General features: G+C 39.5%; 1 protein-coding gene across 1 annotated transcript in view; it reads left to right on the top strand.

Annotated features, from left to right (window-relative positions):
- The window catches only part of GLMN (glomulin, FKBP associated protein), a 47,877-nt gene that overhangs the window by 31,213 nt on the left and 2,379 nt on the right, over positions 1–14,285 (top strand). The window contains exons 14-16 of the mRNA XM_070405589.1: positions 181–265; positions 1,018–1,127; positions 1,941–2,004. Coding sequence (XP_070261690.1) covers positions 181–265; positions 1,018–1,127; positions 1,941–2,004 — 259 coding nt within the window. The remainder of the gene's footprint in view (positions 1–180; positions 266–1,017; positions 1,128–1,940; positions 2,005–14,285) is intronic.

Raw genomic sequence — 14,285 nt, 5'->3', positions numbered from 1 at the left:
CTAGTCAGAGCAATAACTGTAATAGGTGAGTTTGTAATTGGTTAATCATCTTGCCAATTGTCTTCACTGGTTTTTGTATTCCTAGATATAATACATGGCCCATTTGAATTTGTAAAACTTGTGTCAGCATTATAATGCAATCCAGGATAATTTCAAATGCATTGTAATTTTGCTTTCAAGGTGCTTATTGAATACAAGTAATCACTCAGGTGTGGAGGCCTTCATTATTCAAAATATAAAAAATCAAATTGACATATCATTAAAGGTAAGAGCATAGCTAAGGTATAAATTATTAATTTATTTTATTTTGTAGGATGTATTTTTTGTGTGGAATACATTAATACGGATTTCATCCTATGGATTTTTTTCTTTCTAGTATTAGGGTATATATTTTTTCTCATTTCTACTATTTCTTTTTTTTTCTTTTAATATTTATTGTTGAAAGTATTACATAGGTCCTCCTTTTCCCCCCATTAACCTCTTCCAGCCTGCTCCCGTCCCCCCCCCCCCCCCCCCCCCCCCCCCACTCCAGGCTCTCACCACCCCATTGCCTATGTCCATGGGTTATACATATATGCATACAAGTTCTTTGGTTGATCTCTTCCCACCCACCCTCCCCTGCCTTCCCTCTGAGGTTCAACAGTCTATTTTTTTTTTTTTAACCTTAATTTTGAAGCTTCCTTGATTATAGATTTAAATTGTGTTCTTTGTGCTGATAACATGATTTCTTTTTGTTTTGCCGTACACTTCTGAAATAGTAATGGAAACTGAAGTCTCATCTGTTTGTGGACACTCAGTGATTCCATATAAAAAAGAGAGAGAAAAAGAACGCACCAGTGTTCACAAACTGGCAGAGTTTGTTCCAGGTGTCTGGAAATAGTAAATGACAGAATGGAAATTAAAGTTAAAAAGTATATATTTTAAATGTGTAATAGTTTATTTTTGTAGTATGAAGGTATTAGAAAGCACATTTATCAAGCTGCTAAAGCCTTTTTCAGTTTTTCTTTTGCTTTACAGAGAACACATAACAACAAATGGTTTACAGGACCACAGCTAATTTCCCTTCTAGATTTGGTACTCTTTCTCCCAGAGGGTGCTGAAACAGATCTACTGCAAAACTCAGATAGGTGAGGTGATGACTACTAAGGTTCACATAGTAAATTGAGAAGTAATAAACCATATCTTCCTATGATTTTATGTTATCTATGGTTAATTTATAAAAGTACATAAAGATTTTCATATTTAAGTGATTAGGCATTATGTAAAAACAAAATTAAAAACTCTTTTTCCACTTTTTATTTATTCAAATTTGTGTAATAAACTTAATACAACTTTTAAAAATAAAGATCGTGCATCCTTGCTAAAAAAATGAAACAACCCTTCTTTCCAGAAGTGTGACCAACAGTATAATTTTGTGCCTTTAATGTACCCAGCATTCCAGTACAGCTAATAGACATTTACAACTACAAAGCATATTTATACAACTTATACAAAGCTTATGTGTTTAGGTTTTATTGTTTTGTTTTCTAGGACATCATGTTTTTCATATAGAACATGTAATGTCACTTACATTATACTCACATGGATATAGAGAAGTGGTTATAAATGGAACCTTAAAATTCAGGAAGCAACAGATGATACTCTCAAATATTAAGGATAATAAGGCTTCCTTGGGAGAAAAAAGAATAATATTTTTCACAGCTGTATTTTTTGAACTTGGAGAACAAGAGTAAACTATGATGAAGGGAATACAGTTATACACAGATTTTCAAGTGTGCAAAGTTTGGCACCTCAAACCCCTGCATTGTTCAAGGGTAAATTGTGCTTTCAATGACAAGCATAATTATAAGAATATACCCAAAGTTTTAGCTTACTTTTTCATTGAAATTGCTGTTGATTTTATAAAACTGTACTGTAACACATATATTTTTAATTAACAGGATAATGGCTTCATTAAATTTATTGAGGTATTTGGTTATCAAAGATAATGAAAATGACAATCAAGTAAGTGAATTTTTTGAAAAAGAAACTGTGAGTATATTAACAATATATAAGAAGTGTTTCAGATTTTCATATCAATATCCACTTAAGCCAATATTTCATCTCTTACCCAGCTACAGAGGCTGGAGGAAGTGCCAACAATTGTTCTGAAACCTGAAGTTCATTCCCAAGAGCCCTTACCACCCCACATCCAGCTTCCCTTTCCTTTTCTGTTGTACCTTTGCTCTCTTGCTGCAAGCACTGCTTAGACCTGGTAGTTAGATAAGTTGGAAGTCCTAAGCCAACTAACCTTCTTGAGCTCAATATATATTTATTTGGGTATCTTGTTCAGTTGCCTCCACCTAAAAGTCATGATTTCAGTCTGAGCTGTATAAAATAAAACCATCTGATAATTTGATGTCCCCTCATTAGACTTGAAAAAATAAAGCATTTTTAGCACTAAAATCTGTTAACAGCACCTTTTGGATAATGTGTAGGAAGTTGTATTTATTTTTAATAGTGTATCATTAGAGATATTCAAGAAATAAGAAAATATTTGAGGGAGATTTGTCATACACTAAAGTTATATTTGCTTTTTATCTTCTCTCTTTCTACCTACTCTATTCTAATAGCTGGTTTCCCTGTGTGTCATGTCTATTAACTTTAGCTACCTGAATCACATGTGTTCTTAATCTGTTTCTTTTTTTAGGAAGTAATAAAAGAAGTGAAAATAATTGACTTATATTTATACTAGAGGCCCGATGCATGAAATTCATGCAAGAGTAGGCCTTCCTTCCCCCGGCTGCCAGCACCAGCTTCCCTCTGGCACCTGGAACCTGGGCTTCCCTTGCAGACGGAGGCCCTGCCCACCCACCACAGCCCGCTGGTTGGTGGCTTGGGCCTCCCTCTTTGGGGTGATCGTGGAGCCCCCTGATTGATCGCCCTGCCGGCCAGTGGCCTGGGCCTCCCTCTGTGGGGCGATCATGGGGCAGTGGTTGGGCCCCCGACCAATCGCATCACACCTGCCTTGGCTGGCCTGGGGCCACTGGGTGTCAGCGTGGTTGTCCAGAAGGTCATTTGGTCTAATTAGCATATTTTGATTTTATTATTGTAGATAAGATGCCAAAGAGTTTTTTAGTTTCTTTTTTTAATTTAAATAAATGATCATTTAGAATGACAGTTTATGAGAAAAGTAGCATTTTGCTTCTCTTTTGATTAAATCTAGTCGATTCAGTGATTTGACCTCCTATTCATCATCCCTTGTCAGGACAAAATACAGGGTGTCTCTCCAAAAAATGTATACACATTTTAAATAATTATTCATTCCAATGGGTTAAATCTGAAAAGAAAGAAATATCAACTGAGCTACCAGCTGTAAAGTGTGTATACATTTTTGGGGACACCCTATAATTATTTGCTCTCATTGACTAATGTTTACTACGTACTGGGGGGTGATTTTTTTCTATTTTACCATTGTAAAGTTTTTCAAACATGCAGCCAAGTTGAAAGGATGTTACAGTGATCCCTGATTTATCTACTTATTTACTCTATTTTTATCATGTATCCATCCATCAGTTTCTTAAAATGTTTTATGTATTTCAAGGTAAACTGAAAACTTTAGCATAATTTCCCCTAAATATTTCAGCATGTATTTCATTAAATAGAGTAAAATATCTGCCTATAGTTTTTCTTTGAGTTAAAATGTACATAAAATCAAATGCACAGATTTTACTTGTATATTCACCAGTTTTAACAAATAAATCTATATTATCCAAATCCTTATCAAAGATAAAACATTGCTATCATCACATGAAGTTCCCTGTTTCCCTTCCCAGTTAATTCTGACCTCATTACTCCACAGCCCTCCCTCCCCACTGCCAGTGGCAACACTATTCCGACCAGGTGCTGCGTATCATTTACCTTTACAATACTATAAGCACTCTTTATTTTTCACTTTTCATAGGTAATGTAGGTACAGGAAGGTTAAGTTGCATAAGGACACACCTAGTGGCCAGAACCTTTGAATCACAACTAACTGCTAAAGGAGCTTCTGCTGGAAGTAGAAAATATAACAAGTAAAATTCAGCCTCGGTGGAGGCCCTTCTTTAGGAAGGTGCTGGGGTCCAACCCCAGCAGGTCCAGGGGGTCCCCAAAGGTGTGGACGGAGTCAATGAAGAAGGAATGACATGGAAAAGATCAATACAGAGTCTTTTTTCTTTAGACTCAGTATGGCACATCTTCTCAATCTAAAGATCAATACAGAGTCTTCTTTCTTGGACTCAGTATGGCACATCTTCTCAATCTAAGTTCTGTACTATCCACCTTCTTACCCTACTTATCCTCTATAGGGGGGTCTGTAGCACCCTGGTGGAGTCCTATCCGTCCCGAGTGTGGGGGTTCTCAATGGGGGGGCTTACCTAGGGGAATCCTGTTCCAGGGGTTCCCAAAGGTGTGGACGGAGTCGGCGAAGACTATCCACCCTCTTCCTACGGTGGAGTCCAATCCGTCCCGAGTGCAGGGCGCTTACCTAAGGGAATGGGGGGCTTACCTAAGGGTCCCTGTTCAGGCGCCAATTGTTGGGGTCCAACCCCATCGGGTCCAGGGATCCCCAAAGGTGTGGACGGAGTCGGCGAAGAATGAATGACATGGAAACTGGTTTCAGTTCATCAGCATAGCGAGGTTCTCCCTCCAGGATCTCCAGCGAAGTTCTGGTCAGGATCTCCAGCGAAGTTCTGGTTAGGAACTCCAGCGAAGTTCTGGTCAGGATCTCCAACCAAGTTCTGGTGCCATGTTCTCTCGCTAGGTTCTCCAGCCAGGTTCTCCAGGTTCAGTCACCAGGTTCTATCCAGGTTCTTTTGCCATGTTCTGTCTAGGTTCTCCAGTGAAGTTCTGTAGCCAGGTTCTGTCCAGGATCTTTTGCCATGTTCTCTGGCTAGGTTCTGGTTAGGATCTGACGTTTATTGTCTTGTTACATCCGTATTTATACCAGCCGATTTTAATCCTGTCAATTTCTATTACAAAGGTTAGGACGTTTCTTATCTCCATTCCAGGGAGTAAAGATTATGTAGCTTAACTACCCGCCTGGCACTTAATTAAGAGGTTGTATCCCCTCCCTAACCTCAGGGAAAGATCCCCACCTGGGGAAACAACCTTTCTCAGAGAGGTGACCTTGGTTAAAACACATGGCGCTAAAGGGAGCAAACATATTAAGAACAGTATGCTATATATGCCAGGTCCCTTGAAACAGCAAGGATGGACCGGCTCCCGGCAGGAAGGTACCCTTAGGGTGGAGTATAAGTTTTTACTTTTCCATAATCCAGAAAGGCCATACCTACAGATGATCTGCTTTGCCTGACTGGAAGACAAAAAATCCTCTTGAATAAGAGTTGACAGATTATAACACGTGGAGCACAGGGTCAGCATATGGGCCTCTGCCTAGACAGGGAAGGCAGCAGTTTAGCACTGTGCAATGTCATGCCTCACTTTTATTTGGCTTGAACATATATGGTAAAGAAAAGGGTATAACCAGCTTATAAGATTGTTTTCTTATTTAATGGTTTTTAAATTTTTTTCTTAGGGGTCAAATATTCCAAAGTATTTCCATGCAAGTTACCATGAGAATTATCATACCAAGGAATTTAGCAAAAAAACCCAGTCCATGATGGAAACCTGACATCTTTCAGGCAGTGTAAGAGGCTGTTCACTATGGAAGCATTTCTTCCAGTGCAATAGGTCATGTGTGTAAATGAGAGGCAAATCTGTTTGCTGTTGTTAATTAAAAACTGACAGCTTCTGAGTTTTTAGAAATTTTGATTAAAGGGGAAACAAGATATTCTAGTGATTCTGAATTGTGGGTAGTTCTATTCAGAAGGACTCCTACCAGAACCTATTTTTGAGCAATGAAGTGTGCTGAGAAGGTAACTAGTCAGATGAAAAGCTGAAAAGCAATTCAAAAGGTGTATAGAAAAATAAGAACAGAATCATTCAGTACAAAACGTGATTCATAATTGAATGATAATCTATTTCTTTTCATGCTATTTTGGGTCACTGTCAACTGACTTATTCTTTTAATAATAAGAATAAGTCATTCCCCTCTGCATACTACTATTTCATGCCTATTTATCTCTCCGCATAAAATGATAGGCACCTTCTCCTACACTTTGAACCTTGAACCTCCATCTCTACTGGTAAAATCAACTTAGCTTTTATACCTAATGTTCTCTCTTATTTGGTAGGTGTCTTTAAATATGGGTTAGTTGTTTGTTTTTGTCTTTTTATTTTTATTTTATCTCACCCAAGGAGTGGGGATATTTTTTCCATTGATTTTTTAGAGAGAGGAGGGGGAGAGAGAGAAACATTAATGTGAGAGAGACACATCCATTGGTTGCCTCCCACTCGTGCCCTGACTGGGGCCAGGGATTGACCCTGCAACCAGGAATCAAACCCGAGACCCTTCAGTGTATAGGCTGATATTCTAACCATTGAGAAAACTGGCCAGGTCTGGATTTGTTGTTTTGAATTACAATAATATTCTAATACATAGCCTATAATACATATATCTCTTACCTTTGTATTTTCTACTCATATCCTTTCCAATCCTCCTGCTTACATCCATTCTTTTTCTTAAGTTGTGATTGTAATATGCAGAAAGAAAACAAAGACAAGGGAGGCAATATAAGTTTGTAAAGGCCACAGGTATCAGGAATTTTAAAAAATTCAATTAGGCAATGTGTGCATATATGCTTTTTATTTAGGAAAACTAAATATCTGGCATATATGCATATAATCTATATAACCTATATTTTGGATTCTCATTTAAATTGTTTCTTTCTCCAAGATTAAAGCATGCCCTTTTTGTGTCATTTGCAGAACCAAATTACTTAAGGTGATAAATGTTACTTGATATTACAAGTGTTAGAAGTTCTACAATAGTACTTCATAAATAACAAGTCACATACAAATTAGGAGAAAGGGGGAAACTGGGTCTCATGCATTTCCCTCCTTTCTCCTTTGCAAGGTCCTATTTGTTCTGGCAATAAATTTCATTGTGGTGTAGAACTGCCTGGTCTTCCTTTTGTAAGATAGGCTGCAGTGAATTTTGGAATATATAGTTAAGCTTTATAACTGAAAAGATTTCAGAACTATTTCATCAGTGAGACTACTTGGTATAAAATTAAAAGCAAGTATTTGTGAACAGTTTAAATTGTTATCCTTATAACTTTAAAATATTAAGTTATTTTTTCCTAAACATTTGATAAAAGAAATTTTAAAATTTTCTTTGTAGTTTTTTAAAAGATCTAGTACCCTTAATGTTAAAGAGAAAATATTCTTTTTCCATAGCTTCTTCACTCCTACATACTTCTAAAAATACTACTGTTGTTCATCATGTGAAAGATTGTGGAATTATGCTGAACAAAATGGGCAATTTAGCCTAATTTTGGCACATGATTTTATTACCTTGTTTTAAGTTTTATGGTTATGGGCTATGAATTAAATTACTGCAATTAAAAACAACTAAGGTCTTAATAAAGACCTAGATTTGCACTGTCCAATATAGTAGACAGTAGCCACATATAACTATTTAGATTTTAAATTAATTTTTAAAATTTTAATTAAAAATTTAGTTCCTCATTGGCATTGGACAGGGCCATTCTAGATCATTGTTTCTCAGCATATGTTCCTAATCAAAATCACCTGGGTATTTTTTAATGTATATATAACTGCAAATTCCTGAGTTCAGCCCAAATCTTATCAATCAAAGCCTGTGATAAAGCACAGAAATCTGCAATTTTAACTTAGTGAAGCTTGAGAACCTCTATATATTATGAATTATGAATAAAATCTATTTTATGAGATAGTTGTATATGACAAAAGAATATTATTAACTTTTAACTGAATGATAATGAAATGCTATATATTAAAACTTGTGGGATATGGCTAAGAGTGGTACTTAGAAAAAAGTTTCCAGCTTTAATGCTTATTTTAGAAAAGAATATAAAGTTACTAATGAATTTCTGGCAAGATTTCAAAAATTCACGAAGACACAATATATTAATTAAAAAGAGTATAATTATTAATACAGCACAGATTGAAAAAATAGTATAAAAATTACATGAAGCCCAAACTGGTTTGGCTCAGTGGATAGAGCGTCGGCCTGCGGACTGAAAGGTCCCAGGTTCGATTCCGGTCAAGGGCATGTACCTGGGTTGCGGGCACATCCCCAGTGGGAGGTGTGCAGGAGGCAGCTGATCGATGTTTCTCTCTCATTGATGTTTCTAACTCTCTATCTCTCTTCCTTTCTCTCTGTAAAAAAAATCAGTAAAATATATTTTTAAAAAAATACATGAAAACATATCAGTAAATTTGAAAACTTCAGTGAAATGAAATACCTTAGAAAATATAATTTAAAACTGGCATAAGCAGTCTAAGAGAAATCACAAGGTCAGATCATTTTACCATAATTTCAAGAAACAGATACTCAAATTTTATATAAAATGTTGCAAAGGCTAGAAAAAGAATAGTTGTTCTGAGTCTATTTAGAAAGATAGATTTCGGTTTTAATACCGAAACAGACAAGAATAATATGCACTAACAACAACAAAAAGATTGATAAACATAAAAATTTCAATGAAATACTATTTCATACCCATCAGAATGGCAAATGTTAAAAAGGTAGATACCATAGATAAGGATATGGAACAGCAATGAAGCAAATAGATATAATCACTTTTGGAGAGTAATTTGACATCATCCAATAAAGTTGAAGAATGACAACTCTCACTCAGCAACTTCTCCTATAGGTATGTAACTTAGAGCAATGTTCTTCAAACTTCTGATCATAACCAAAAATATTAATGAGTCATTAAATCAGTTTAATGGGTCAGACCAGCAATTTTTACAAAATGGAATACAGTATAATTGAAAACATCAGGTTGCTTATTCAGATTTTTAATAAAGGTTATGGGTATTGAAACCAATTTTGTGGCCAGTTACAAAGAACAATGTGAGAAAATGGAGGGGAAATGACAAATTGGTTAGGACTAAGATTGAGATGTTCAGTGTATTGCTTACCAACATCTCTTATGTGTTTAATGGTCAGCTCAACTGTTACCAGAGAAGAGCTAACATTGTACGTTTAATTTTTTAGTAATATAATATATAGTTAGTTGTGGAGCTAAATGCACCCAGTGTCTGTAAAATTGTTAAGTTTTACAATCAAATTATTTTAGTAATCTATTTTCAGAATGAATTTTATTGAGATACCTTTTATCTCAAATTCATGGCAATTGCAAAACTCTCATCCAGCATGTATAAAATTGCACTCAAATATTTTTATTAGAAGAAAAATAGTAAGGAATAAAATATACAGAACCATGTTTCAGATGAACTATTGATCTCAAATTGTAAATGGTGACAATATTCAGAACTATCCTATATAATAAAGAGGTAATATGCATAATTTTTTTATATTTCAGTTACAATTGACACACAAATTATATTAGTTTCAGGTGTATTAGACATTATATAACTTACTAAGTTATCACCCCAATAAATCTGGCACCCATCTGACACCATAGTTATTACAATACTAGAGGCCTGGTGCACGAATTCGTGCATGGGTGGGGTCCCTTGACCTGGCCAGTGATCGGGACCCATCGGGGCCAGGCCAGCCATGGGGAGGGATGATGGGAGGTAGCCCAGCCAGCTCCCCTCCATCGGGCCGATCAGGAGTGCCAGCCAGCCAGGGGGAGGGGCCACAGGAGGTTGGCTGTGGGAGTACACTGACTACCAGGGGGTCAGCTCCTGCATTGAGCATCTGCCCCCTGGTGGTCAGTGGTTGTCATAGCGACAGGTTGTAATGGTCCCTTAGGCTTTTGTATATATACAGTGGGGCCTTGACTTACGAGTTTAATTCGTTCCGTGACGGAGCTCGTAACTCAAATTACTCGTATGTCAAATCTTAAAGTTTACGAGTGAGACACGTGATGCTGGGCTGATGTTGTGGCATTCACTGTGACGTTCGCTGCGCCAACTAGCGGTGGGGTATCTGAAGCTGGCTCGTAACCCGAATTTTAGCTCGCAACTCAAAGCAAAAAATTGGCCGAGAGATGGCTCGAATCTCGAAAAACTCGTTAGGTGGGACACTCATAAGTCAAGGCCCCACTGTACCAGAGGCCCGGTGCACAAAAATTTGTGCACTCGTTGGGGGGCGTCCCTCAGCCCAGCCTGTGCCCTCTCACAGTCTGGGACCCCTTGGGGGATGACCACCTGCTGTCTTAAGCCCACTTCCCGGGGGATTGGGCCTAAGCTGTCAATCAGACATCCCGCTGGCAGCCTGGAAGCCCTCAGGGGATGTCCACTTGCCAGCGGGGAGCAGGCCTAAGCTGCAGTCGGACATCCTTAGCGCTGCTAAGGAGGCGGGAGAGGCTCCCACCACCACTGCTGTACTGGCATCTGTCAGCCTGGCTTGTGGCTGAGCAGAGCTCCCCCTGTGGGAGCGCACTGACCACCAGGGGGCAGCTCCTGCATTGAGCATCTGCCCCCTGGTGGTCAGTGTGTGTCATAGTGACCAGTCATTCCCAGTCATTTTGCTGTTAGGGTCAGTTTGCATATTACCCTATTATTATATAGGATAGAGGCCTGGTGCATGGGTGGGGTCTGGCTGGTTTCCCCTGAAGGGTGTGCCAGATCAAGGTAGGGGTCCCGCTGGGGTGCCTGGTCAGCCTGGGTGAGGGGCTGATGGCTGTTTGCAGGCTGATCAAGCCCTCACAAGTGGGGACCCTCATCCCATGGAGGTTTGGCCAGCCTAGGTGAGGAGCTGATGGCTGTTTTCAGGCTGGCCACACCCCCTGGCAACAGAAGCCCCCAGCCTCTCCTTTTTTTCTTTTTTTTTTTTTTTAATTCTGAGATTTATTTACCTTCTATAATTGAAACTTCGTAGCCTTGAGTGGAGCTCAGAGCTGGCCAGGGAGGGCGGGAAGCTTGGCTTCCTCCATCGCCAGGGGCAACCCAAGCCTCCTGCTCGCTCCGGCTCTGTGGCCATGGCCGGCTGAAAGCAGATATCTGGTGTTTATTCATCTTCTTTAATGAAACTTCGTTGCCTTGAGTGGAGCTCAGAGCCAGCCGCGGCAGGCAGGAAACTTGGCTTCCTCCATCACTGGAGCAACCAAGCCTCCTGCTCGCTCCAGCTCTGTCGCTGCCGGCCGCCATCTTTGTTGGGTTAATTTGCATATAGTCGCTCTGATCGGCTGGTGGGCATGGCTTAAGGTGTAGCGAAGGTACAGTCAATTTGCATGTTTGTCTTTTATTAGATTAGATAGATTATTGACTTTATCCCCTGTTCAGTACTTTATATCCCCATGACTATTTTGTAACTACCAATCTATACTTTTGAAAAAATATGTTTTTATTGATTTTGAGAGACTGGGAGAAGGGAGAAGGATAGAGAAATAGAAACATCAATGAGAGAGAAACATCATTAGTCGGCTGCTTCCTCCATGCCCCCTGCTGGGGATCAAGCCTGCAACCTAGTCATGTGCCCTGATTGGGAATAGGTTGATGTTCAACCACTGAGCCACACCAGCCGGGCCCAATTTGTACTTCTTAATCCCTCTTTAACCTATCTCCCTAACCCCCATCCCGTCTTAAAGAAGACCTTTAACATTTCTAATACTAGTTTTGTGGTGATGAGCTCCTTTAGCTTTTTCTTGTCTGGGAAACTCTTTATCTGTCCTTTGATTCTAAATGATAGCTTTGCTGGATAGAATAATCTTAATTGTAGATCCTTGCTTTTCATCACTTTGAATATTTCTTGCCAATCCCTTTGGCCTGCAAAGTTTCCATTGAGAAATCAGCTGACCATCATATGGAGGCTCTCTTGTAGATAACTAACTGCTTTTCTCTTGCTGCTTTTAAGATTCTCTCTATCTTTAACCTTGGTCTATTTTAATTATGATGTGCCTTGGTGTGGGCCTCTTTGAATCTTATTTAAGATTCTGTGTTTCTTGTACTTGTATATCTGTTTCCTTCACCAGGTTAGGGACGTTTTCCATCATTATTTTTTCACATAGGTTTTCAGTTCCTTGAACTATTCTTCTTTTGGCACCCCCGTAATGCAAATGTTGGTACACTTGAAGTTGTCCCAGAGGCTCCTGACACAATCCTCATTTGGGGGGATTTTTTTTCCTGTTCTGATTGGATGTTTTCTGCTTTCTTGTCTTCCAAATCTCTGATTTGCTACTCTTCTTCAGATACTCTACTTTTGGTTTCCTGTAATGTATTCTTCATTTCAGTTAATGTATGCTTTGTTTCTGACTGGTTCTTTAATTTGTGTTTACTAGTTTCATTTTTATGTTTCCTATCTCTTTGTTGATATTCTCACTAAGATCATCTATTCTTCCTGTAAGTTCATTGAGCATTCTTATACAGTGTTTGGAACTCTGCCTCTGGTAGGTTGCTTTTCTCCATTCTGTTTAGTTCTTTCTCTGGAGTTTTATTCTGTTCTTTCATTTAGGAAATGTTTCTTTGTCTCCTCATTTTGACAGCCTCCCTGTGTTGGTTTCTATGTATTAGATAGAGTTGCTATATCTCTAGGGCTTGGTAGAGTGGCCTTATATAGTAGTTGTCCTGTAGGGTCCAGTGGCACAGGGTCCCCGATTACCCAAGTTGGACACTCCAGGAGCACCCCTTCCCATATGGACTGTGTACACCTTTCTGTTATAGTTGAGCTTTGTTTGCTGTTGGCACATCAATGGGAGGGATTTATCCCCAGGCTGATTGGCTACAACCATTGTGGAGGATCAGCTGAGCAGTGGTGCCCACTGAATCTGCCTCTTGAGTGTATTGTTATGGAGGTGGCTCTCAGCATCCTGGGAGGTGCAGACCAAGATCAGCCACCACCTGTATCCTGCCCGGGACCACCCAGCATGAGCTACAAAGTGATCTGCAGATGGCTGCTACTTGTGTTAGGAATGGAGGTGCCCACAAGAAGCCAAGCTACTAACCAAGGCTACTGCCCCTAGTGCCAGGCCTGGGACCACTTAGCAAGAGGTACAGGGCATGCCGAGGGCAGATGCTGCTTGTTTGAGAGTTTATAGGAAACTCTAAAAATGAGCCAAGACAGGCTGCCCATATGGAAAAGCCACTGGAAACAGCTTGGGTGGGCCCACAAGTGGGGTGGAGCAGGGTGTCAGGGAATCACCAGAGTAGGGCAAACAGTGTGAGCCAGCCTACTTGTTGGCTCTGTGGTGGAAGGACTCAGAAAAGGAACAATGGCCTCTGCCAGCATTTTTATCTGGAAGAATACTGCCCTCTCCCAGCTCTTGCCCTTATGCCAGACAATTCAGTTCCTCCCGTATGTCCCTGGCACTTTCCAGCTGCTGCCCCAGTACTGGAGCTTAGAGCCAGTGAGTCCACATAAGTCTATGCACAGGCCCTTTGAGAGAAACACCTGGGACTCCAACAGCCTTTCCATCTCACTCAGCTATAATCCCTGCTGGTATTTATAACCAGAAGTTAGGGGGACTTCTCTTCCTGATATTAGAACCCTGGGCTGGGGGGGAGGGGAGGGCTTGTGTGGGTATGGGACCCCTTGCTATTCATGGAGCACCTCTGCAGCCGAGATATCCCTCCCAATTTTTATCTGCTACATACGGGTGTGGGGCCAACCGTTCCAATTCTCCACCCCTCCTACCAGTCTCAATGTGGCTGCTTCTTTATAATCTTAGTTGTAAGACCTCTATTAAACTAGATGTCAGGCAGTTCTGAATAGTTGTTCTGTAATACAGTTGTAATTTTGATATAGTTGTGGGAGGATTTAAGTACTGTGTTTACCTATGCTACCATCTTGACCAGAACTTCCAAGGTTCCTTTTTTTTTTTTTAACCTTTTTGCCTAAGATATTTTCCTTTGTAAAGAGTGCTTGGAAATTTAATAATACCAATGAACTTAATGATTCTCCACCTTTAGTACTATGGGAAGAAATGCTCTTGGAATAAAATCTAATATGTAACAGCAAATAAACCTAAACTGTCGTAGGCAGGTAAAATCTCCATCTGCACTTAACAATAAGAATGTCCATATCAGATTTATGTTAGAAAACTTTCCATCAACAAGGAAAGAAAAGAATCTTCTAGAACTAGATCTGTGACAAGGGTATCAACTGTAAGATCAAGAGTTGAAGAGATATATAATGTAGTCATTGTGGGAATGTTTATAGGCAAGAGAAATGTCTTAGACCATGTATATTGTCCTCAACTTTCTCATGGATAAAACTTGTAAGTTACCCATCTCAGAACCAAAAACTG

Source organism: Myotis yumanensis, unplaced genomic scaffold, assembly GCF_028538775.1.
Source record: "Myotis yumanensis isolate MYYU_CA2020_CCGP unplaced genomic scaffold, mMyoYum1.0.hap1 SCAF_2, whole genome shotgun sequence".
Taxonomy (NCBI): domain Eukaryota; kingdom Metazoa; phylum Chordata; class Mammalia; order Chiroptera; family Vespertilionidae; genus Myotis; species Myotis yumanensis.
The sequence above is the reverse complement of the archived record's forward strand: the minus strand, read 5'-3'. Positions and strand labels throughout refer to the sequence as shown.